Source organism: Nicotiana tabacum, chromosome 3, assembly GCF_000715075.1.
Source record: "Nicotiana tabacum cultivar K326 chromosome 3, ASM71507v2, whole genome shotgun sequence".
Classification (NCBI taxonomy): Eukaryota; Viridiplantae; Streptophyta; class Magnoliopsida; order Solanales; family Solanaceae; genus Nicotiana; species Nicotiana tabacum.
The window spans coordinates 197,239,404-197,264,802 of record NC_134082.1 but is presented as its reverse complement, the minus strand read 5'-3'; the positions used below and the strand labels follow the sequence as shown (position 1 = coordinate 197,264,802).

Genomic DNA, 25,399 nt, shown 5'->3' with positions numbered 1-25,399 from the left:
CTTATCTTTGAGGGTAGGTCTATTTTGGTCCCTCAAATATTACATTGAGCATATTTAGTCTCTTAAGTTTGCTAAAGTGGAGCACCTTTATCTCACTGACACAATATGTTCAAAAACTAACGGAGTTACCCAACTCCGATTTATGAAGCAAATCTTCTGCTCTGAAGGAAAACGTTTCCTCTCCTTTTATTGGATAACACAAATTATCACTTTAATTCCTCATTTTTAGATAATGTCTTTTAAAATTTTGACCTTGAAAATATTCCCTTTTTGTGCCAGTTTTTAATGAGAAAATGACACTGTATAGCCGCTATAAAAATAATAACCGAAAAAATATATAAAAATTATATATAGACAAATTTTATATACTTTTTCCGCTACTAGATATAACTAGTTTCTGGCACGGGCTAAAAGTAATAATACCTCGGTTATTCGTTTGCTTCAATAATATGCCTAGAAGTGATCGTGACAGCTCTATTTTTTTTTCAAATTTTAATTTTTCTTTTTGGAAAAATTTAAATGTATATATATATATATACACAAAAAAAAATATACAAATTTTATATCTTTTTTCGGTTATTACTTTACAGGCACTATACAATGTCATTTTCTCATTGAAAACTGGCACAAAAGGAAATATTTTCATGGTCAAAATTTTAGAAGACATTATATAAAAATGAGGAATTCAAGTGATAATTTGCATTATCCAATAAAAGGAGAGGAAACGTTTTGCTTCAGAGTAGAAGATTTGCTCCATGAATCAGAGTTAGGTAACACCTTTAGTTTTTGAACATATTGCGTCAGTGAGACTAAATGTGCTCCACTTTAGCATACTTAAGGGACTAAATATGCTCAAAATTATATTTAAAGTACCAAAATAGACCTATACAATATTGGTCAAAAACTCGAGAGAAAGTAGTAAGAGAGACTATTTATGTCCTTGCATCTTTTGCAGGGTTTAAGGAGCCAGGTGAGAAGAGATAATCAAGAGGGCAGCTGAAAACAGAGGCTCAATTTGGGGCGGAATGAATAAAGATTTCAACCACGGTTAGCTTACTTCTTCTTCATCTTTTTCTTTAACCCAAAGCTCGAGTTTCTCATCTCTTCAAATTTCTATCATGACTCTAATTTAGATTCCAGTTTTTCTCGATTTTTGATTCTATTTAATCACCTTTATCTTCTTCTTTTTTAAATCTTCGCGTTGCTTTGGTGCCCCCAGTATTTAATTGTTTATCAAAAGAAAAACTTTATTTCATGTTTGTGATTGCAGCTGCGCACGTTGCGGTATTGAAAATTATAATTTAAGATGTTGTAATCGAGGCCTGTAAAACGCTTCCCACTCTCGTCCCCTCTTTTTCTTTCTTTCCTTATTTTTTCTATCGTTTGATTTTTTTTTTCTTGTTGTTGTCTTTTCCCATAATTTTACTATTGAAAACGTGCGATTTGTGAATTCAATCTACCTACATTGCTGGCAGTTAATTTTGTCCTCACTTGATGAATTCAGATAGAGGAAAACCTCGAACTGCATCAGGTCCGCCTCGCACCATTAATGTGCACAAATTTGCTGAGTCTCGAGCTTCTGAACTTGAGTCTCTTCACTCAATTGTAAAAGAACGATTAAGTAATGATTTTAAATCTCAAAGAAGCAAGAGAAGACGAACAACTGGACATGACAATAGACTGGCAAAGAGTAGAGATAGAAAGAAGCAGAAAGCAGGAGAGGATAATGTAACTACCCCAGACCATTTGGAGAACGATAAGAAGAAACTTCCACGCCATGTTCGTAGGAAACTTGAACTTACAAAGAATTCTCTTGATGGCTTCTCAACTTCAGGAGATGGGACAAAGAGACTCAGAACTCACTTATGGCATGCTAAGCGTTTCACAATGACAAAACTTTGGGGATTCTACCTTCCCCTTGGTGTGCAGGGCAGGTAATAAGCTCTTAGCAATATGACCAAAGCGCAGCGACAAAGTTTTAACTTAATCGTAGTGCATTGAAAAGAACCATTTGTTATCTTGTGGTTAAATAATGATTCACTCTCCACAACAGAGAGAGAGAGAGAGGAGCACATTTGTTCAGTTTACATGGTTAAAAAATTTCCTATTGTATGCTTTCTATTGTGGGGGAGAAGGTCGTTGAATCTTAATATTTCATTAATTATGAATATATGATGCAGCGGGAGGGGCTCAAGAGCTCTTTTGAAGAAACTAAAGGGAGGAGTACTAGTCCATGATGCAAGTTATTGCAGTGCTGTGCAGTTGAAGGGTCCAGAGGCAGGCATTTACCTACTCTTTCTTGCCAAGCTTTACTTGATATTTGTTCTAACTTATTTCCGTTTGGTGACTGGCTTACTTTGAGACCCGTGGCATCTGATTAAATGAACATTTGTGTTACTTATCAAAAAAGAAAATAGATATTTGTGTTTATTTCTATCAATTATCTACCCAAACCTTGCAATTATGAGCCCAGAAAAAAGAAACAGTAGCAAGGAAATAGCGGTCTTCTGCTTGCTAGAGATTGTGCTTATAATGTGGCCATTCACATATTCTTCCAGGATTTGTTGCTGTCAATCCTAGAAACTGTGCTTGTGCCTTCTCCATGTTCACATTGTGAAGATGCTCGTTCTGACATACTCTCTGGTGCTATCTACGGTAGTGCTGAGGTGGGTGGTCCATCTTAGTATTTCGTTTAGAGTGGTATCGCCTCCAAAATTTGCTTACTTGATATTTCTGTTTCTTTGGCAGCTCCATCATGCAGGAGCTGTTTTTTCTCAGACAATTGCTCCTGTAACCTATATGTGGCAACCACAACAGTGTAGGAATGCCGATACAAAGGTTGATCATTCCAATATATGTGGTGAACAACAGAAAATTGATGGCTGTTCTTCTTTAAGGCGGCTGTGGGTTTGGATACATGCTGCTGCCTTTAAAGAAGGATATAATGCTTTGCAAAATGCGTGTGAAAGGCAGGTTGAGTAAAGAATCATATGGTGTCCATTTCTAATAGCTCATATGTACTAGTCTCCTTATTAATTTCTCCGGTTTTAGATGTTACAGTGACATGATGATGGCTTTACACATATTCTTTTCTTGATTATAAATGCACATACTGTTCACAGAACATGTAGTTTACTTGCCTTTTCATGTTGCTGTTGTGTAGATCAGAAATATTGCTTCTTGATTTTCAGGTAGATGTAGCTGGCACTAGAGTTAGTTGCATTTCCCTTGAGAACCACCTTGGGAAGCTGGAAGTGATGGGATCAAGGGCATCTCAGCTTCTTCAAAAGATGTTACATCCTTCGACCTGGTGATACTATTGAAGACACAACCTTTCTATTTTAACTGAATTATGAGCATGTTAACTGAATATCGTTGTTGCGATGCAGTTCTTCAGTAAATTCTTCCCTAGTAAAGTATGCATCCTACATTGAGAATGATGATCAAATCCCATCTTCAGCAATCTTCTCTCTCTCTGTCCATGATCCTCGGTTTTTGGATAAAGATATTACTAATGCTTCGGAAGCAAAGGTTCAAGATACACTATCTTATAAGAAAGACGAGCGCGGAGGAAATGGAACTCCAAAAAGAGATATGAAGTTACTCCCGTGTTCGTTCTTAGAACCTGAAGGGAGTCATGGCTTATCTGAGTGTATTGATCTGTGGGATACTAAAAAGGACATAGATCCTCCAATAGAAGAAAACATCCTTTGCATGGAGAAACACCGTCAGCGTATGGAGTTGTTTCGCATTGGTGATATGAGCACATGCAGACAACAACCTTCTAGTGCGAGGCGATTTTCTAGATTCTGCCCTATACTGCTTCTCAGAAGTGATAGCCAGAAAACTTCCATTATAAGGTGAATTTCCCAGCATAACATTTGGAAATGAAAAATAAGTCTGATTTATATTTAGACATAGTTGCTCAATATACTTTCATGACTAAAACACATTGTGTGTGCTGAAACTCGAACTCTCGTGCCACAAACACCTCTTATGTGTCCAAACTTTCTTTTAACTTCACTTCAGTAAAGTTTGCTTTTCTTTCTTAAAAAGCTATTTGTTGGTCGTACTGCAACAATCTTGTCATATCTCCTTTGCTGGTCTAACCTCTTGGGAGAATGGACATTCATAGTTCACTCACCATTGAGTCTCGTAAATCCGTTTATATAAGAAAATGAGGCAATTGCACTTCATGTTTTGATATGGATTCCCTTGATTTGTAACAATCAAGCAATTGTGTTCTTATATGGTGAATACCTCATAACTGTTCTTTTAAATCTCTCTTCAGATGGTCTATTATTCTTCCACTGTCTTGGATCAAGGTCTTTTGGATGGCTATTGTGACCAATGGTGCTCAAGCGATTGGCTTGAGAGAGCAGCACTGGATATCTTGTGAAGTCAGTATGGATGTTCTGCTTTCGCTATGAATTTGAGTCTGACATCGCTTTAAATCCCAATTTATGTTTTTCCTATTTGCAGCTTGGGTTGCCATGCTTTCCAAGGGAATTCCCTGATTGCAGTGCATATGCTTGTTTTATGGCCTTGGAGGAAGCTGCTTATGATAAAAAGTCGGAACTCCGTTCTCCTCATACAAGGACTTGGAAAGTTCCAGTTCCATCTCCATGGGACAGTCTCCGCCTTGCTCTAGAAGGACTCAATGGGGCAGCTCATAGCCGGGTACAACATGAACAACTTTTACCAAATGATATGATCAGAAACATAGCAATGAATAATCCATACCTGAGAAGTTGCAAATCAGAAACAGAGAGTAGTTGTAGTGCTCCATTCGAGGGATTTGTGGCTAGGACATGTAATGTGCTGGCTCAGTTTTTGGATGAGATCAAAGCTAGCCATCTACTTTTATTTCCGAAAGTGCTTCACAGTAAGAAGTGCATCGGCAAATTTATGAAGGACGAAAAGATTCTCAATGAGGATGCAGATGGGGTCATTTACCAGATAAATCAGGACCAAAAATTGTGTTTGGTCAGAGTTCTTTTGCATGCCTACAGAGAAGGTTCTTTCGAAGAAGGAGCAGTTGTTTGTGCACCTCACATTGATGATGTAATGTTGTGGACAACCAGGTGACATTTGTTATCCATGTTGTATTGAGTTATTTGCTTTCCCTGTCCATTTACTTGTACTTATTTGTTGCTGATAGAGCTTGTATCCAGCAGTTTGAGAATTTCATATGATACACAAAGAAAATGCAGGACTAAGCCCACTGCTAAATGGCAATGTTTTGAGAACAAACATTTTGGCAGATTACTCTTGACCTCATATGTGATGACTCCGTGAACTTCACCCTAACACTGTCCACTATACTAGAGCCTACTTTTGAGAGAGAGTATTTAAAATCATTTCAACAATTGTGCCATAGTTATGCAGGAATTAATTATGCAGATAAGTAATGCAGGAATTAGTTATGCAGTGATTAGTTATGCAGGGATTATTTCTTTGGATCAATGGTTTTTTTTTTTTTTTTTGGTTGGGAAATTAATATAGTACATTATATAACCAGCTAAAAATAATAACAAATTAGTGTTAGCAAGCAGAGTTTATATAGCACTGCAATAAGCTGGGCATAGCTAGGAATTGAACTTGTATTTCTTCATGTCCTTTTAAGTCTTTGTACTAGAAATAGAACTGGTTTATGCAACTTCTTTTAATAAATATTAATATTGTACCAAATCTCCAAAGAGTTGGGTACAGATGAATCTATCGAAAAGGAAAGCATGTGTGGAATGATAGAGGGTAATTTAATCATTTCAGTATTTTATCCATGTATTATGAATACATGTATTAGTTATCCATCTTCTACCCCGCATAAAATAATACGTAAATTGACTCATAACTTATACATGTTTTATTTATGTGGAATTGTAAAATGCCAACCAAACATTGTATTTGTTGTGCTAATTTTATACTAAGTAACTAAAGGCTACCAAACATGGTATTAATTATGCTACTTCTAATACATGAATAAATTACTCCCTAGTGTGTATGTGTCTGTGTACGTACTACTAGATAATATATGGTTAAGTAGATTGTATGATCTCTTCCTGTTATTTTGGTCTGCTCTTCTCCCTTCAACTAAAGTCTGGAAAAAATAGCAATCTTGAAAAGTCTTTGAAAAATCTGTTCAAGATTTCTATCAATGTTTTCATCTGTAGCCATTATGTGTTAGTAATTATATGGATAAGATGTAATTGCAGGTTCTTTTGTGACGTTTCTGGTATATGATCTAACTGAACAATCTTATTGATGCTTGCTGAATCTTCTGTTAAATAAAAGTAAAAGAAGTATTACTTGATCCCCAAAAATAAAAAGAAATGTAAAGGGAGCTTAAGTTTCTTATTCTCAGATGCACCTATTTTAAGTTATCAATTCTGCAGATCAGAGATCTCCAAAGGAGAACTTCAAGTACCTGAGTCCTTTGCGAGATCGTGCTTCTCCCAGCAAGCAACTGGTAAATGGGAATTTCAAGTACCTGAAGAACCTGCTGCTAAAGAATCTTGTAGATTACCGATTGGCTTTATTACAACAGGATTTGTTCGAGGAAGGTTAGTAACTTAAATGGTAATGCTGTATTGCATTGTAACTGTAGTATAATCTCAGATAAAGAAAATTTTAAATTGGAGGAAAAGTTAGTTTTTCGAAAGTTATGATCTGTTCTTTCATTTTGGCACTGATGAATTTATCCTGCAGCAAGAAGCCTGTCGCAGTGGCTCTTTGCGAGGCTGTCTGTCTTGCTCGCCTGAGAGAGGAACAGTGGAAGGCTGTAGATGTTAGGAAAAGAAGGAAGGAGATCTATGTCCTGGTTAGAAATTTAAGGTCCACCGCATATAGACTTGCTCTTGCTTCTATCGTCCTAGAACAATGGGAAGATGATTTGGAGTGCATGTGATTAGACGAGGGTTAATTAAGATTAGTAACAGGATTTATGCAGAAAACTCTCTCCCCCCACCCCCCACCCCCACCCAAAAAGAAAAAAAGGGGAGAGAAGTTGCAGTCTCATGTTAGAACTCTGATATGTATTTACCTTAAGATTGCACAATATTTATCCAAATGTTCAATGTCAACAAATTGAAGAGAGGAATTAGTCTAGTAGAAATTCTTGGGGAAATTTTATTACATTCTTTTGCTATTTTCTTCCTGTGCAACCCAAGCATTGATTTCGTCAGCTTATTTTTTTTTATCTTTTGTGTTATTAATAAACGGGAACAGAGCAGGATTTATTGTTGAAATGTTATTTGCTTCTTCATTTGAGATGGAACAGTGCTAATCAAAGAACAACCGAGAATAGCAATTATCTCCTGTTTAAACTCATAAATCCAATCACAATCACTATATCTGGTAGTCTGGTACTTCAAAGGAGAGAGGTTCACTGAGAAGCAATTTTTTTTTGTTCGTGGCCCCTTTTACGTTCAGTTTCATCTGTTGGATATTTGTTGTCATTTTGTTTTTTTCCATCTCTTTTGCTTTCTTTCTTTCACAAAATTTTCAACCAGTAGCAATGTTATCGTCCAATCAAAATATTTAATGTATTCGTAACCATAGTTCATTACTGGAAGATTCTGTCCAATCTGAAATATCAAGTTCTTAACGAGACAGCTGACACCACATTAATGCAGAATAACTCTGCTTGGATGCTAACTTGTTTCATTATCTTCTATTTTCTAAATCATATAACTTACACAAGAAAATCAATATCTTGTAGCTCTACAGGTAGTGTAACATTCCCATCTCTAATAGCCATCAACTCACTTGATTTCCCTTCCAAATAAGCTTCCAAAAATGCAACCAGAACCCCTCCAACAAATCTCCTCATTGGTTCTCTAGATTTCCCTTTCTTGCACAAACAATAAGTAGCCTTGCCTCTAATTCCTTTCGTTTCATCATCTAACATATCATTGTGTCCATAATCCTTTGCCACAAAGTAACAAGCTGGCTTGCAACATTCACGGTAGAAATTGCGATGGTTTACCCCATTGGGAGCACAAGCAGGGAATAGAGGGTTCTTTTTAACTTCTCCCAAACCCGAGCCAATTACCATCACTGCCATATCAAGATTGAAGGAATAAGGAGTATAGGTGAGAACTGATGGTGGAGTTTGTTTTCCTTTGTCCATGCCGTCAACAAGATCAACACCGATCAATGCTGAAAATTTCAGGTTAGTAGAAATATTAGCAATTTTTCCAAGAGCTAGCGCGAATGCAACTTTTCCTCCACGACTATGGCCTGCTAGTCCTAGTTTTTTTCAAGTTTGGCTCAACATCGGATGGAAGGTAATGGTCACACATCCAAAAATCACAACTTTGAGGAATATTAGTCGTTTCCACTCGCAGGTAACTGCTGCTTTCTTTTGTTTGGAATTCTATGTTCAGTGTTTACTTTGAGGCTGTAAATCATATCTAAGAGCTCCGAATTTCTACCTCATGTACCTTGAGTTTGCACTCTTTACATACAGTCAGTAGTTCCATTTTTTCCTGGCTTTGATTTTGTTATCAATAATATTATGGAAAGTTAGAATTTGGTGTTTCAAAGTTTTAGCCATCCATTGGCTTCTTTTTTCTTTTAGGTACTGGAGCCCTGTTGATGTGTATGTTGGTGGTGCTGAGCATGCTGTTCTTCATTTACTTTATGCCAGGTTCTGGCACAAGGTTAGAGCTCCGAATACACTTATTACAAATAAAAGGAATTCTCCCAGTTTCAAGCTTTGGTTGCCCCTCTTTAGCTACTGCAGATGTTGTCACTATTCCAGTTAATTCAAGTGAGCCATACATTTCTTCTTCTTCCCTTTGTCACTTGTTTATGGGTGATGAATCCCTTCGCTAACCTAAATTGGACTTCAATTAATTGTTAGACAAGCCAAAATGAAAAGAATCTTCTTCTAGTCTGAGTATACATGTGGAAAAATAGACGAGGTAGGACAGAGAAACCAAAAAAAGGTAAGTTACCTTCTCAAAAACCAAAAAAGGCTTAACAAGCAAGAGGAATGCCCACTTTTTTTTCTCCTTCAGAAGAGCAATTCAATTCACAAGAGCATGTTATATTTCTTCTCTAACATTTCTATTAAAAATCATGACTAGGTTCATTGTTGCAGGTTCTCTATGACATAGGTGTTGTGTCAACAAAGGAACCATTTAAGAGTGCCATAAATCAGGGCATCATCCTTGGTGAAGTAAGTTGATTTGCTTGGTCTTGAAAGTCCATGATTTCATTGCCTATCTTTAATGATCAAGTTGGCAGGTTCAATATACATCATCCAAAGATGACAAAGGAAACTTGATATCAGCAGACTCTGCCTATGAGCAGCCTGAGTACAACCAAGAGAAAATACCTGAGGAAAAGGTTTATTTATATACTGATTATGTGCAATTACTTAAATCTTTTAGCATCTTTTTATGTTAGTTTTAGCTTTCAGAATGTAATTCATCAGTTTGAAACTGTATTTTTGATGGTGAATAGGTCATGAAATATGGTGATTTCTTTGTATTGAAAGATAACCCCAATATTCGCTTGATTGCCCGAGCTCACAAGATGAGTAAAAGTAGGGGAAATGTCATCAATCCTGATGATGTTGTTTTGGAGTATGGTGCAGATTCTCTACGCTTATATGAAATGTTTATGGGTCCATTAAGGTGTGTCTCCTTATCTTTTGCTTTTCAAATTTTTTGTTTATTGTAATTAATATATGTACACAACCATTTCAAAGTTGTATCCGCACGGCATATCTTCTACTGCATAATGCACATCTTTATTATGTCCGATAGAGACTCGAAAACATGGAATACAAGTGGTATTGAAGGCGTGCACCGTTTCCTAGCAAGATCTTGGAGATTGGTTGTTGGTTCACCCTTGCCCACTGGTTCATATCCGGATGGAACTTCCATAGTTGATGCGAAACCTTCAATTGAACAACTTCGTTCTTTACACAGATGCATTGATAAGGTAGTACTACTTGTCATTGGTTATGGCTGGCATGTATTCTTTAGGATTGAATATTGTTGGAGCGTTAATGCTTTCCTGTTATTACACAGCAATCATTGATTTGCGAGTTGTTTTAACGTAACAGGTAACTGGAGAAATTGAAGGAACTCGGTTCAACACTGGAATTTCTGCAATGATGGAATTTATTAACGCAGCATATAAGGTGAATCTTCTCCTTTTACACTATCCTCATTTCTCCCTCACTGCTCAAAGAATAGGAAAAAAAGGAAAAGAATAGGGATATAAATTATTTTTTGTCTAAACTTTTGTCAGTCTGTTGGAGCATTTCTCAAGGAAAAGGGAAAAGTCATATCACTTCTATCTTATCAAATTTTCAAAATTGTCAAGCTTGGCAGGTTGAAAGAGCAGCTTAATCCAAAACTCTGATGTGCTTGCAAGAGTTAATTGCATAAGGGAAGAGATTTCAGTCTCCTCTTCTAGGCAAAGAAATACAAAATTGATGAACTACTCCCAAGAGGACTTCTCTAGCTCTTCTCATTCCCTGTTAAATTGAAATTTCCAATTGAATGCTTGTAGACTTCACTGACAAAAAAGGCTAGCCCGGTGCATTGGGCTCCCACTATGCACGGGTCCGGGGAAGGGCTGGACCACATTGGGTCTATTTTATGCCATCTTACCCGTATTTCCGCAAGAAGCTATTTAGCATATTCCTTGAAATGAGATCAAATTAGACACTTGAATTTCTTCCACGGAAAAATAAGGAAAATTAAGAAGGGAAACAGAGAGTGATGCTATATTAAACTCCTTGCAAGTTACCTGTTTCTGATAGCATTTGGACTAATCCTTTGGATCTCATGTTTTTAGTGGGACAAACTTCCGAGATCAATTATTGAAGCATTTGTTTTGCTGCTCTCACCATATGCACCTCACATGGCAGAGGAGCTCTGGTCTCGTCTTGGACACTCAAATTCCTTGGCATGTGAGCCCTTCCCTAAGGTGAGCTTTTCCTTGATCCTAGATTTTTACTCTGTATTCCTCTTTCCCCCATCCTGCCGTTCGGACAGACGACGGATCACTCGTCTTTTCTAGTCTTATTCTGTTGCTAAAGAAAAGGGAACTAAGTTACAAACATCCTACTAGAGAGCTTCTGTAAATACTTAGTCGTCCAGTTTTCTTGTAAAACTGCAGGAGTCCATTTTCAGCAAATATTCCACACAAGCAGGCTAAAATACATGTATTTTTGAAAGTTATGAATACTTACTGTTGTCTATAGTGGCCTCGAGAAACTAATTAAATTTATGGGATTACTAAAAGCTCATGAACTTCTTACTTTATCAAAAAGAAATAGAAGAAGCTCATGAACATCTTAAATCATTGGATTAAGTGAAGCGCTTGCTGATTACCGTTATAATGACAGGTTGATGCTGCATATTTAAAAGAGAGCACTGTAGTCCTTCCAGTCCAAATAAATGGAAAGACGAGAGGTACCATACTGGTTGAAGAAACATGCACAGAAGAGGAGGCCTTTAGATTAGCTTCACTTGATACAAAACTATCCAAGTTTTTGGATGGGAAATCTATTAGGAAGAGAATTTACGTCCAAGGAAAAATTCTGAACATTGTCATAGATGTACAGAAAAAGGTTAAGGTAGCTCAAGAAAAGCTGATACAATGCCTGGAATCCCTATAAGTTATGTTGTTTCATAAGTGTTGATGGATTAACAACTGTGGAGTTGCAAGAATCTATTTTATATTAAACATAATTTATTTGTTGTACATTATTGTTAGAGGACAATAAAGCAATTTATCAATAGAATCAATAGGCTCTGTTGTATAGTAGAAGAGAGAAAGAGGGGTCTGCGGAATTGCTTAATCTATTAGTTTGTGTAACTTATGTTCGTTGTTGTACCATTGTATTTGAATACGCTGTTCTTGTATTTATATATGAAGAACTCTTCACAGAAACATCATAAGTCACAGCTTCAGTGAACATTGTTTCATTTTGCAAGGATTGTTAGTTACTTTTCCAAATGTTTTCAAGTGGCTTTGTACCCCTCCGCTCACCCACGGTTCATTTTCATTTATAGCAGGACAATGGCGGATGTAGCAGCCGATAGCAGATGCACTACTGTTGCCTTCTAGATGAACTATACATTTATATAAGAAACATTTATTTATTTTTTCTAGATACTCATATAACTTTTTGCTTTTTGTTTTGGTTTCCCATTTGGTGTTCGATAATCAAGTCCCACTTTGTAGGTAAAAATTAACTCATCACGTCTCCATTACCCAAGACTTGAACTCGAGACCTCTGGCAAAAAGACTTTAGCTACAACTCTACTAGGGAAGAAGCCTCCATGTTCTCATGTCTTAATTTCCCCATTTTAAATAATGGAATCGTCTCGCTTACTTCAGTGGTCGGTTCCAAACTCATCCAATTTTACTTGTGGTGACGATTTGTGCATGTGCTTCCATTGAACTCTTGACAGATTTCAGAATTTCTCCTAATTCCATGAAGGAAAAGTACCTACTCTTATATACTTACTGCTTACTGTTTGGAATATCTTCAATTTGATATTTCTGATTCAGGATTTTATAAAACTACTCTAGTATTTATGCATGTGCGTTTGCATAAGGTAGTAACAATATGGAGTACATTGTTTTTACCATTTTCTATACAATGATGTTTGTTGATTTAGAAACATTTCAATTATAAAGTGTTGACAAATCGAAAAATACCATTGTTATGCACCTTCTTACAAAATTTATGTTCAGTTAGAAAATTGATATTGTCTAATTATAAAATAAAAAAAATTAAAAATTACGATTGCTTGGAAATAACTCCACCTATATATGCTTCTCGAAAGTGAACATAAAAGTAGTCTAATTAGGAATCTTTGAAGTAATTATGTTAAGGAATTTTGTTTGATTGAGATATTAGCTCAATATTATTATTATTTTAAATAATACTTTTTATTCTCCAATTTTTAATCATCGAAATCACAATTGTGTGACAGATGGGAGAATTGTAGGCCAAGGACCATATTGTTGTTGTATTGATGAATAGTTACGACTTTAATTAGGCAGCGAATGAGGATTGAGGAATACGATCATTGCATAGGCTGCGGGGGGAACGACGTCGTGAGTATCACCCCGTTGTTTGTTTGTGAGACAGCTGTGCAACAAAGGAACAAAACAAAAAGGCAAAGCAAGATACTCGTAATTTGGTCGTGAAAAAAGAAAGAAGGAAAGAGCAATTGGTGTCGTCTCTCAACTGCTTCTCTCCCTTCAACCGCCACCTCTTCAATGTACAGTTGTACACGCACATAAATATACTTATTCAGATAGACAAAGTACAATTCTGATGCAAATTTGAATTGTTTCAATTTCAGGAGGAGAAGGAAGAAGAGGAGGAAAGAGTATTCAAACCTATGAAGAAGATTTCGGCGGCGGCGACCGCCGGAATGTCAGTGCGAAACGTCTTGTGGTTGTGGTGGAAACTGGTGGTTATAGTTTCTCTTACTCTTTGCGTCTTAGCTTTTTTGAAGCTCCAAAGCTACTCTCTTTCCGATTCGGAACTTTCTTCTTCTATTTCTACTACTTCTTCAATTTCTCGTAGATCCCGAGCTGTTGAATATAGCGGCAATCCTAAAGTTGCTTTCCTTTTTCTAGTCCGTCGCAATTTGCCTCTCGATTTCCTTTGGGGAAGTTTCTTCGAGGTCAGCTGATTTTTCAATTTTTCATAATTCATTAAGCTCCTTAAGTGAAAATTCATCTGTTTTTTAATTTACTTGTGCGTAATGGTTGTTTCAGAATCTGAATCAACTATTTTTCCATAATCTCTTTGGTGTATGCAGAATGCAGATACCGGTAATTTCTCGATATATATACATTCGGAGCCAGGTTTTGTGTTTGATGAGTCTACTACAAGATCGCCTTTCTTCTATAATCGCCAATTGACTAATAGCACCAAGGTACGCGGTGTTACTTGCTAACTCTGTTGCTACATTTGTAATAGAAAAAGAAATTTTTATCTTCATTGTGTTATCTTTTAGTATTTTCTTGTAATCCAAGTGATTTCATTTCTTAGTGACATGAGCTTTTCATGCCAGTTCATTAATTCCTCTAATTTGTTGGTTTTTTAGATTCAAGACCTTAAGTTCTTTTAGATTATTCTTGCACCAACCTAGAAACTATTTTTGGTTTTTGGTAATCCATCCACTCCGATTTATATGGCACTCTTTCTCTTTTTCAACGTACCAAATTGTTTGACAATATTCCCATATTCTATTTCTATTTTGTACAACTTTCATGACTCTTAAAAATTCTGTATCATTTGACTTATTAAATTTAATCTTTGATGTGATGTTTCCTGTATCAGATAATTCTCATCTGACAGTGTAGTATTATTAATTCACTTCCCTTTGCTCTTTCTATCACTTTCATACCTTTACCAGATTGATATTAAGATTGACCTGTAGGTAGCCTGGGGAGAATCAAGTATGATCCAAGCTGAGAAATTATTACTTGGGGCAGCGCTTGATGATGCAGCCAATCAAAGATTCGTTCTCCTGTCGGACAGGTCCTTTTTTTTTTACTTAACAAAGACTGGATGTATGACATCTCTCAGATAAGTCTGTGTAGGTGGCTTCTTAGTGTTCATGCATGTGCACTGTTGATGCATGACATGATCAGCAATTGCTTCAGATATTGGTTACCATCTGCCCTCCAACTGCGTTTTTATACTTCCCCTTTCTCGTGCACCCCAATTTACTTGATTCTTTCCCTTAAATGGAAAAATCTGCTGTCTTTTTAAACATCCTTCCTATTATTTTGAAGTTTCTTTGTCGACCAATGTCTATACATGCATTCTTTTTGAGTATATATTTAACTAAGAGGAATTCTTATATTGGTCATCTCAAACTCATTTACCTATTCATACCTTCTGTTTTGTTAACTCACTGCTCAAAACCGGGTCATCTGAATTGCATTGGAGGCAATATTAATACTTGTGTTAGATATCAAGACTCCAGTAGAGCTATATGAATTTGGGTTCCAATTGAACAAGAAACAGTTATATAACTTTTCTAGACATGCGTAGCACAGATGCTTATCATCATTACTATGTTGCTTAGACATGGATATCGTTGGATAAGAACAAGACACGTAGGGCAAATCGTCCAGTATGCAGTTGCACTTGAGACTAAGTGTCTATGCAACCTATCTTCTCGGCTTCTCGTCAGTGAATCATGAGAGCGCATATATCAACATGTAGTGTCTTTCAATTTTTTATCCTGCATTTTCCTTCTGTTTATTTCACCCAATTATTGAGTTATGGGTGTGCCCTGTTGTTAAGATTCTTTTTTATTTAATTGTGTAATGGTTGATGTTGCAGCTGTGTTCCACTGTACAACTTTAGCTACATATACAACTACTTGATGGCTTCTCCAAGGAGCTTTGTTGACAGGTAGATTGGATATAGATTTTTCTTGTTCTTTTCTTTCCTTCTGCAGTGAATCACCCCCTTAATTGGGTTCAGGATTTGAGGAACTGGTTTGATTACCAATCAGTTATTTCACATTCTCATATTAGTAGCATTAACTGTAAATGATGAGGTTCTGCTTGTCTTCCAGTTTTCTTGATAAAAAGGAAGCCCGCTACAACCCAAGGATGTCACCCTATATACCAATGAGCAAATGGCGAAAAGGGTCACAGGTAATTGCCCCTCCATCTCAGTTAAATGGGGATTTACATACTGATAGGGCCTTGTCAAATTATTGTACAAGAACATCATTGTTGCGCTAACCTTAACTGTGAAATTCATTAACCTATTTAGCTGCGCTAGTGGCTAGGAATATAATAGAGTATAGGCGTGTAGACAAGCTGGGTGTGGCAACTTGGTTCTCCTCTTGAAGGTAACAAGAGAAACATTCTTAGCCTTCAGCCTAGATCTTTTTCTTTATTAACTTTTTGGTGCAACTTGGCCTTTGTGGAGGACACAGATGCCTTGTTAGATATGATTATGGAATTTCACAACTTGTAACTTTGTTTTGTCGCACTAGCTTAGTGCTGATCCTTTTCTAATAAAATTCCTTATTACTTATTAACAAAAAGAAGGCAAAGACGAGAAGCACTTACCGATTCCTACAAAATGGAAAAGGATGTACAGAAGTGAAAAGAATCAGGAATCAAAGAGGTCTGTGAAAAAACTTGTGCATATACAAACAACAACAACAACAACTATGCCTTAGTCCCAAATCCCGACTTCTCCATTTAAGCTCAACTAAAAGCACCTATAAATTTGAAATATGTCAACCTATATACTTAACTATTACAAGTTTAAAGATCTTTCTCAGAAGGGAATACCCACCAGCTTGACAGTCTTTGTTGAAATCGCGCCTGTGGATAAAAGAATTAGTTAGCCTCTACGTGAACATACACCCCATAAAATTTCTTCTTAACTTATAGCATGACTGTCTATCAATGTGAGGGGCATTGATTATTTTATCCAAAAAAAAAAAGTTAGAGGGATTGATTGGTTTTGCCTGATAAAATGTTTTCATCACCTATTAATTGTAAATGTCGTTCTCAAATTTCAATGAGAAGAAATATTCTTTTTATTGCTGATATTTATGTGCGCCCAAGTTATTGTTACTCTTTAAAAGTCATCTTTAGTTTCTGATTAAAAAAAAGGCACCTTTAGTTTCATTCAGCAGTTCTTTCTCCTTTTAAAGTTCCAAGTAGTTTTTATACCTTTAACCAATCTATTCTTAAATTGTCGAAGCTCGGGTGTTTTCATAAGATTATATTATCTCAAATCAATACAATATGCTGTCTGCTTTGCATGAGTGGTGACATGACAGTGTGATTCATTATTATATGCTTCTATGAGTTTTGACTTAACATTTTAGTCCAGTGGATCACTTTAATCAGGAAGCATGCGGAAGTGGTTGCAGATGATGATGCTGTCCTTCGAGTCTTCAAGATGTTCTGCAAGGTTCATATCATGTGCTCTTCCCTCTTTAAACTTCAAGTATATATTTGGTATAGATGCTGCAAAATTTGCAATCATAGTGATTAGTGCTATAAGGTTTAAGATATGCATGCTTAATAAAGCATTGGTGCTTCAGGGTTATAAAAAGCACTGCTTAGCCTCAACAGCCTAAAAGCCCATTTGTACTAATGTCCCACGATGATTCAACATGCTTTGCGATTAATGCCTTCCTTAGTTGATTATTACTGCCAGTTACATTCTCTAAGTGGAACTGTTAATGTGGATTTACGTTGATACACTATATGTCGATATCCAATATGCTTCATTTATCTGATAACTAATAGCTTCAGGATCTTAATCTTGCAGAGACGTCCACCGCTGGAAGCCAGTAAGGGGAAAAAGAATATGGTAAGTTAGTGTGCCTTCTGCAAAGTAGATGCATTTGGCATTATTAATATTTGAGGCAAGGAGATCCACTGTACACATTTCTAGTGCTCTTTTGTCCACTTCCGTGGTTGCCTTGTCTTGCGCGTGCTCCTTTGCAGCGCCATCCTCTTGTGCCAACACTACCACACACCAGCATGGCTCCATGCTAATGCTTCCTCGGTCACCTCAGCTTAGCCACATCCTTGACCACTTCATGGCCCTCATGACGTGTGAAGTTGCGGATGCCATTAGGCTGTGTTGCTTTTGTCATTACTATATTTTATATGTATATATATATATATTGCGGCAAGTTAAAAAAAAAAGTCCACACTGAAAACATCTTGTGCGGACATACAGGATTATGACTTTGCCTCTACTCATTATATTTTTTAAATTCATGCTAGCTCATTCTTTTGTTTCCTCAAGCATTCATTTTTTAAATTACATTTGTTTCTTCTAACCTTGCAATGAACCTTGCAGAAACTTCAAAAGCAGCACAACTGCATTCCAGATGAACACTATGTGCAGACATTATTGGCGGTAAGTAATAGACTTGTCCATCTAGGCTACTCTCCATCTTTATTCTTCTTGCGTGTTCGCAGGATTCTGCGACGCATCTTTTTTTCCTGGAACTCCATTCTTTTAGATAACACACACAAAGTAGTCATGTTCAATTGATATTCCAAGGAGTTCTCTTCGTGAATTGCTTGTGAGATTAAAGGTTCTAGTTTTTAATTGTTTTACAGATGCATGGTTTTGAAGGAGAACTTGAACGTAGAACGATAACCTATACAGAGTGGAATGAATCTGTGACAAATATGGAGAAGAAGGGTTGGCATCCTATTACATTTAGCTATTCGGATGCTGGGCCTGTACAGATCAAGAGAATAAAGGTAGTATAGGATGTGTATAATATTCTGTTTTCTCTTGCTTGGGCATTTGGCATTTTGGATTAGTTTCAACTTCTCTTTCTTCAACTTTCCTTTTTGGTTTTCCTTGTTGACTTTCACGTTGGTTTTCTTTTATCAGCTTTGCCTTTTGGTTCTTCTTTGACCTTCTCAGTTGGTTCTCTTGCTTCGACTTTGCTTTTCTTTTTTTTCCCTTCCCTGACTTCCTTAGTTGTTTTCTTTCTTAAAATTTTTTGTTAGTCATTTCTTCAACTTCACTAATTGTTTTTGTTTCTTTAACTCTAGTTATTATTGCATCAAGATATCTTGCCTACTAAACTGATTGCTTTCTTCCTTCCAATTTTTACAGGATATCAGCAATGTTTACTATGAAACTGAATACAGAACAGAGTGGTGTCGGGTTAATTCTACTCTGATCCCCTGTTTTTTGTTTGCGAGGAAATTCTCACGAGGGGCTGCAATGCGCCTCTTGAGTGAAGGAGTAGTTTCTCAGTTTGATGCCTCCTCCATAATGAACTCAACACCGTGATTTCATGAGCCTTTTTTTGGTAGTTTTTGACCTTCGCAGTATACTCGGTGAGGGGATTAGTTGCCCTTGATAGAATTACAACCTACGTGTGTTACAACACCTCTAGCTTACTGATCTAGGAAATATACAGGTGGAAGCTGATTGTATTATGGTTCATGTAAGACTTAGTACTGTAGATAAAAACACATTACTTGGTATCTGCCTAATATGCTAGGAATTCTTTTCTTTCTTTTTCATTCGGCTCATACTGCATTATATTTCGAATGGGAAAAGCAAGGGTTCATTTTTGTATGATTGTCTTGAGATAGAAAATACCTCCAGTTTCTTCCCAAAGATGCTTATAAGAAGTTTGTCCATTCTTTGTCAATTTCAACCGAGAGAACTGCTCTCATTGGTTAGATTGTAGTGTGCTCTAAGCTAAAAGGGACATGATCTCATCACTTAGGGCTGTCGATCATTTAAAATTCAGGCGCGATAACTATTGATTTTTTTTAATGATGGGCATCGGATTAGTTTGTCCAAACTTCTACTATTTACTTGGTACCTACTGCTGTCTGCTCTCTGTCAGTACAGGTTGATAAAATGAATGTTTTATCTTAATCGTAAAAGACTTTGTGTACAGTTTCAACCCGTTTTTGCTACAGAATGAATGAACGTATAGAGAAAGATATATTTCCTGAAGTGAATCCAAACCGATAAACCATGAACAGAAGGAGATGTTTCAGTTTCTTGCTTCTCCATAATTACTACTCATATAACAATGACTGGCTTTAACAAAGTGACTTCTATTGTTAGGGAAATTAAGACCAATACATTTGGATGAATATTATCAATAAGAAAGTGGTGAAATGCCACTACACTTGCTTTATATCTAGACACTAATAAGACTTAAACAAGGTCTTGTTTCCATCCTTGATGGCGTGCTCTGAGTTCCCACATAGCAGTAATTTGTCTCTGTGCTTCTAAAGCAATTTCAGCCTTTTCTCTAGCCTCTTCACAAGTTCCCATCCCTGAAGTGCATTTATCTGCCTCCTTTTGATATTGAGACACCATCTTTTTTGCCTCCAGCAGTGCCATGTCTGCTCTTCTCTGATTTTCCGTTGTTTCATTCTCCATTTGCTTTAATTCCTCTGTCAACGACGCCGTGAAGTTTCTTTCCTCATCCTCGCTCACCCCCAGATCATGTTCCATGCAATCTATGAAACAATGGAGAAAAAGAAAAGCTATCATTCAGGAAAAGGTGTTTATAATAATAAGTAGCAAAGGTTGAGAAAACTGACCTGTAAAAGAAGTCACATTCACACCTGAGAAAGAAATAAAGAGTGATCCTTATCAAACATACTATTGAAGCATCTCAACACCAAGGGAGTAACTGCGAGCTATTTATATTTACTTAATGATTCCGTAGCTTATGAATAATAGGTCAATTCCAAGACAAATGTTTTGTCTCATATGTGAATCAAATTTTTGAAGTCAGTGGATTTACATTGCATGCGGTACTTTACCATAAATTAACATACATACATACTATCACAATGAAATTACGACTTTACTAGCCTAATCATTCCACTTTTTGTTCTCAAATATCCTAAGATCAAAAATTTAAATTCGGTGAGTTCGAAAATTTATTATAAACATGCATGTGATTTATTAGAGGATGTTTACAAGATGAGAGGAAATTGGGTAGTTACCTTGTTGAAAAGAGAGAAGGGGCCAAGTAGCACAATCACAAGGACAAGAGGGGCAAGAATAATGGGCAGAGGAAGAAATAGTTTCAGAGAGATGCCAATAGAGTGGTGGACCTGCTACATAACCAGTAATGCACAATCCCATAATTAACACCACAAACATCACCATCTTCCCATTCCACCTGCTTCTTCCATGTTTATGTTGTGGATTCATTTCCCTCTTAATTATCTCTTTTCTTCTCTTTCTTGAACTGTTATGTCTATGTTAAAGAGCTTTTTAAGGATCTATAATGTAACTGTGACTGAGCTACTCTTGAAGTTTTCTTTTTTGATATCTAATCTTTAGGACTTGGTTGTTTTTTGTTATCTATGCGAGACTTGGTGCATGGATTTTGGGAGATGTTAAAACTGGACAACTCTATACGTGGTAAATGTTAGAATTAGGAAAATGAAAAGTGTTGTTTTTTCTAGATTTTAGATGACATTACCATCGTATAATTAGGCGTACAAAAAAACACTTACAATTATGTAAACAATATAATACGTTCTACGTACAAACCTTTTTATATTAACCTGATTTTTTAAAATAAAAATTGCCTGTGTTATGTTGTAGGAGCGAAACATCCCATAGTTTAATAGCTTTTGATTGACAAAATTATGAATCTAATCGGATTAAACATTTGCATCAAAGGTTAAGAAAAGTGAGGAAATGAAGTAAAAAGGAAGAAAAACGTGAAAACAAAAAGATTTTGTAATATATACACCCAAACCCCCACCCCAAAAATGGTCTCGTATAAATGCAAAGGAATATATGCCTATGTTGACCGTTACTCTCGTTTCTAGACGTGGATCAATTTGTTTGCAGGGTAAAAGTGATTTTGTGTGTGTATATAACATGATTTTATGTTTGTCTGCAAATGAAATATCTTTTTTCGAAATTGTTGGGTGTGCGAACAAAGTCCACACTGATAGCCGAAATGATTGAAAATCTACATATAAGGTGTAAAGATCCCTTAATGGTGTGAGACCTTTTGGGGAAAACCGTGCGGGCATGGCCCAAAGCGGACAATATCACACTATGTTAAAAGTGTTTTTGTAGCCCAACAGAAATATTATATAGGTCCCGCGCATCTCTAATAGAAGACAATATCACACTATGTTAAGAGTGTCTTTGTACTTTGTAGCCCAACAGAAATATTATATAGGTCCCGCGCGTCTCTCATGGAAGCAAGCAACTATGGTTTATCTACAATATTACAACGTGATATTAGATCTTGAACATAACCTCAGTACCAAGAATCAAAGGAGTAAAAGCAAAAAAGGAAACATTATCAAATTCACTAATTCAGTTCATTAGACCTTGCAAGTACGTTTTTGCATCCATTGCCGTACATATAGATACTCCCAGTTTCAGTTTATATGAATCTATTTTCTTTTTGGTCAGTTCCAAAAAGAATGACCGCTTTCTAACTTTGGTAATAATTTAGCTTAAACTTACAATTCTACCCTTAATGAGAAACTTTAATAACCACACAAATATTTTGGCCCCCTTTTTGACTTGTTTAGGACTACAAATTCTAAAAGTCTTCATTTTTCCTTAAACTACGTGTCCAATCAAACATGTTCACATAAATTGGAACGGAGGGATATTAGCTGTCATGAAATATATCATATAACAAACTAATATTAGCTGTCATGAAATCAGAATTATTTGCGAAATTATTCATTCTTGTAGTATCTGCACGACTAAAAATAGATAATATTGATGTCATCGAATGAAATTTTCTATGGAAAATAATCAGGGAAGTTCCTCAAATTTATGCAGACCTTGCAATTCATAATATTGAATAAATTCAAGGTGATATGCCAGTTGGTGCTTTGAAGTTTCCCAAGTGGTCCTTCGTACAGAGTAAATAAGAACTTTCCTGTTGTAAAGAAAAAAAATTGTGCCTAATTTAACTTCAAAAACTCGTTCATGAGGTAATGATTGCCCAAGACCTGTCCACTGTCACATGTTTGATCAGTTCTCAACTTCATGGACACATATTGCGGTCTATAGTTGACTGTGAACAACTGAATGATTGATTTGCAGTTGGCAGTTGTAAACACTTTCTGGAATTCTGGCTCGCACTCAAATTAAACTGATATTCCTTGTTCAATTCCTAATAATACAATAGTATTCTGAGCAAACTGACATTTATAGTACAATAGTATCCTGAGCAAATTGACATTTACTCTCAGATATCTCCTCAAAATCTCCTCCTGGGTTTCACCAAGCCTTTGACATCAGTGATCCCAATGGGAAAAATAGCACGGAGAAGATGTCGTACATAAGCGCCTATGGGATATTCTCTATGTTTGACTTGATTACCCTTTCACTAATCTCCTCACTCAGATTCTTGAGAACCGACATTATCTCCTCCTGCTGAGGATGAGAGGTTTGGCCCATGAAAAAGGTTGTTATTATTCCATGTAAGTCGATAAAACTCCAACCAGGAAGTTTTTTGAGCCCAAGATCCCTCATTTGGACCCATGCCTTACCAACGCCCTCCCACTGGGCCATTGAAGCGTAACTATGAGCCAATTGCACATACCTTCCAGCATCACCATGATCTAACATTGAAATTTCTTTGCAAACAATATCCCTAAGTTCTACAAGGGCTTTCGTTTTGCAAGCATCAAGAACTATACCAAGTGCGTCAGCCATTGGTTCCGGAAATTTTGTCTTATAGAAGTTGTATGCATCTTTTACCCTACCAGCTCGACAAAGTAGATCAACTATGCAAGCACAGTGTTCGAGTTCAGGTGCAATCTTAAAATCCCTTTCCATGGAATCAAACAAGCTCATACCCTGGTCGACAAGTCCATTATGACTACAGGCAGAGAGAACAGATAAGAAAATAACACTATTTGGTGTAAGACCACTTTGCACAAGCTCCGAATACAACTCCAGGGCAGTTTCCGCTTTGCCATGATTGCCATATCCGGCAATAATTGTGCTCCATGAAATGAGATCATGTTCTACGATCCTGTCAAAACACTTCCTCGCACTGTCCAAGTCACCACACTTGCAGTACATATCAACCAAACCCGTGCCTATCTTGACGCAAGGTTCAAAATAGCCCCTTACAACAAGATTATGAATCCACTTCCCTTGCTGATATGCTCCTACAGAGGCACAAATTTGAAGAAGAGAAACCACTGTAATTGAGTCAGGTCTTTGATGGGCTATCCTCATTTCATTAAACAGATGCAAGGCCATTGCTAAATGCCCATTCTGAGCATTCCCTGCAACAATTGCATTCCAGGAAACCACATCTCTGCCTTTTATCATATCGAAAACAGCAAGCGCTTGCTTCAAATAGCCACACTTTGAATACATGGTGACAAGTGAATTTTGGGCAGGAGTCTCTATGGCAATTCTTTGCCTCAACATGTAGCCATGTATAGAAGTTCCTACTTTCAATGAACCTAATTGAGCACAAGCTGCAAGGGCACTTGCTATAGTAGTTGTAGACGGTTCAATTCTACTACACAACATGCCTTGAAACACTTGAAGTGCTCTATCTGCACGTTCATTCTGAACAAGTCCTGAGATAATAGTCGTCCACAAAACTACATCTTTCTCCTTTGCTCGCTCAAAAATCTTAAACGTGTAATCCATGTTCCTACACTTTAAATACATAAACATAAGTGATGTCTCAAGATGCACATCTAGTTCAAATCCAGCAGCAACTATCTGTCCATGCACCACTTTTCCCAATTCGGCACAACCCTCTTTTGCAATTGCAGAAACCAAGGACCCATATGTTTGATAATCAGGCCATGTATTTTCCAATCTCATTCTATACGTTAGCCTCAATAATTCTTCTGTATCCCCCACTAAAGAATACCCTGAAGCCAAAGAATTCCAGGAAACAATATCTTTTTCATCCATCCACTCAAATAACTTCCTAGCATACTCAATTCTTCCACATTTGCCATACACATTCAACATAGAATTCAACAAAACAGTGTTACCCATAAATCCATACTTTACTACAGAAGCATGCAAACACTCCACATGAATGCTCTCTGATATCCCAGAAAGCATAGTCAACATGGTAACAGAAGTGGGCTTTACTCCATCATGTACCATAGAATTGTACATAACAAAAGCATGCTCAAAATCACCACTCCGTACATAACACCCTATAACAGCCGTCCAAGGGACAATGTTCCTGTCAGGCATTATATCAAACGCTTTGTGTGCACGCTCTGGAAGCCCAAAAGAGGAGTAAAAACTGATCAAAGAAGACCCAATATAAGGATCAGACGAGAATCCATTAACGACTACGTGTTGGTGTAGCAAAAGGCCGTGAGGGAAGAGGTTGAGGGAAATGCAGGCTTTGAGGAGAGTGGGAAAAGTGAAAGGGTCTGGAGGAACAGAGGATTTGAGCATGGAGTTGTATGTGAGTAAAGCATGATGGTGGGCACCTTCCGAGGAAAGGCGGTGGAGGGTGGCATTGAAGGACTTGGTGGTGGTGGTGGTGGTGGCGGCAGCGGCGGAGGAGCGCCGACATGGCGCCTGTGTTAAAGCGCGGAAGAGGATGTTGAGTTTCAGCTTGTGCATTATTCATGGTCACTTTTTTCCTGGATGAGTACGCTCAATGTCACGGACAGCTCTGCGCAGCTAAAATCCTGTTCATTCACCTTCCAACAAATGTTGCTACTTCCCAACTCTTTTGGAAGGTTTTTCAATTTTCAATTACGATAAAAATCATTGCCACCAAAGTTTGACACATATATCAAAATGGTTCCAATTAGTATTCTCGTACATAGTACTGATATTCCTACAGCTGATAATGCAAGAAATTGTATAACGGCTGTACTAACACTCATTATAATTGCAAGAAAGCAT

At 36.9% G+C, this 25,399-nt stretch overlaps 4 protein-coding genes and 1 pseudogene across 7 annotated transcripts; 2 read left to right on the top strand and 3 right to left on the bottom strand.

The window, feature by feature from the left end:
• The first annotated feature begins 907 nt into the window (after window positions 1-907).
• On the top strand, window positions 908-11,938 carry LOC107761805 (ribonucleases P/MRP protein subunit POP1). Of its 4 annotated transcripts, none has more exons than XR_012708102.1 (18): window positions 908-1,047; window positions 1,505-1,934; window positions 2,181-2,277; window positions 2,559-2,666; window positions 2,749-2,973; window positions 3,192-3,310; window positions 3,390-3,860; window positions 4,292-4,400; window positions 4,483-5,084; window positions 6,396-6,563; window positions 8,582-8,663; window positions 9,107-9,184; window positions 9,253-9,354; window positions 9,472-9,644; window positions 9,777-9,954; window positions 10,079-10,156; window positions 10,350-10,950; window positions 11,372-11,938. XR_012708102.1 is itself a non-coding variant. In XM_016580085.2 (18 exons), exons 1-18 carry the CDS (start codon window positions 1,026-1,028, stop codon window positions 11,642-11,644), a joined length of 3,447 nt encoding a protein of 1,148 aa, XP_016435571.2. In that variant the 5' UTR covers window positions 908-1,025; the 3' UTR covers window positions 11,645-11,938. The 4 variants fall into 4 exon arrangements, 2 of the variants coding, with proteins under 2 accessions (XP_016435571.2, XP_016435572.2); XR_012708101.1 differs by having other exon boundaries at window positions 10,342-10,950; XM_016580085.2 differs by having other exon boundaries at window positions 10,819-10,950.
• LOC107761806 (chlorophyllase-2-like) lies at window positions 7,556-8,450 on the bottom strand (annotated as a pseudogene).
• A 1,194-nt stretch (window positions 11,939-13,132) lies between the features above and the next one.
• LOC107761803 (glycosyltransferase BC10) lies at window positions 13,133-19,102 on the top strand. Its single transcript, XM_016580084.2, has 11 exons — window positions 13,133-13,262; window positions 13,347-13,673; window positions 13,812-13,928; window positions 14,436-14,536; window positions 15,350-15,421; window positions 15,588-15,669; window positions 16,871-16,951; window positions 17,315-17,356; window positions 17,855-17,914; window positions 18,121-18,267; window positions 18,632-19,102. Exons 2-11 carry the CDS (start codon window positions 13,386-13,388, stop codon window positions 18,809-18,811), a joined length of 1,170 nt encoding a protein of 389 aa, XP_016435570.1. The 5' UTR covers window positions 13,133-13,262; window positions 13,347-13,385; the 3' UTR covers window positions 18,812-19,102.
• Window positions 19,103-19,536: 434 nt separating this feature from the next.
• Window positions 19,537-20,878, bottom strand: LOC107761809 (uncharacterized). The gene is made up of 3 exons (XM_016580092.2): window positions 20,503-20,878; window positions 20,092-20,115; window positions 19,537-20,007 (listed from the first exon to the last, which is right to left on the bottom strand). The coding sequence occupies exons 1-3, from the start codon at window positions 20,711-20,713 to the stop codon at window positions 19,700-19,702; spliced, it is 543 nt and encodes a 180-aa protein (XP_016435578.1). The 5' UTR covers window positions 20,714-20,878; the 3' UTR covers window positions 19,537-19,699.
• A 1,436-nt stretch (window positions 20,879-22,314) lies between these two features.
• On the bottom strand, window positions 22,315-25,261 carry LOC107761801 (pentatricopeptide repeat-containing protein At4g04370-like). Its single transcript, XM_016580082.2, has one exon. The coding sequence runs from the start codon at window positions 25,109-25,111 to the stop codon at window positions 22,838-22,840; it is 2,274 nt and encodes a 757-aa protein (XP_016435568.2). The 5' UTR covers window positions 25,112-25,261; the 3' UTR covers window positions 22,315-22,837.
• Between the last annotated feature and the right edge of the window lie 138 nt (window positions 25,262-25,399).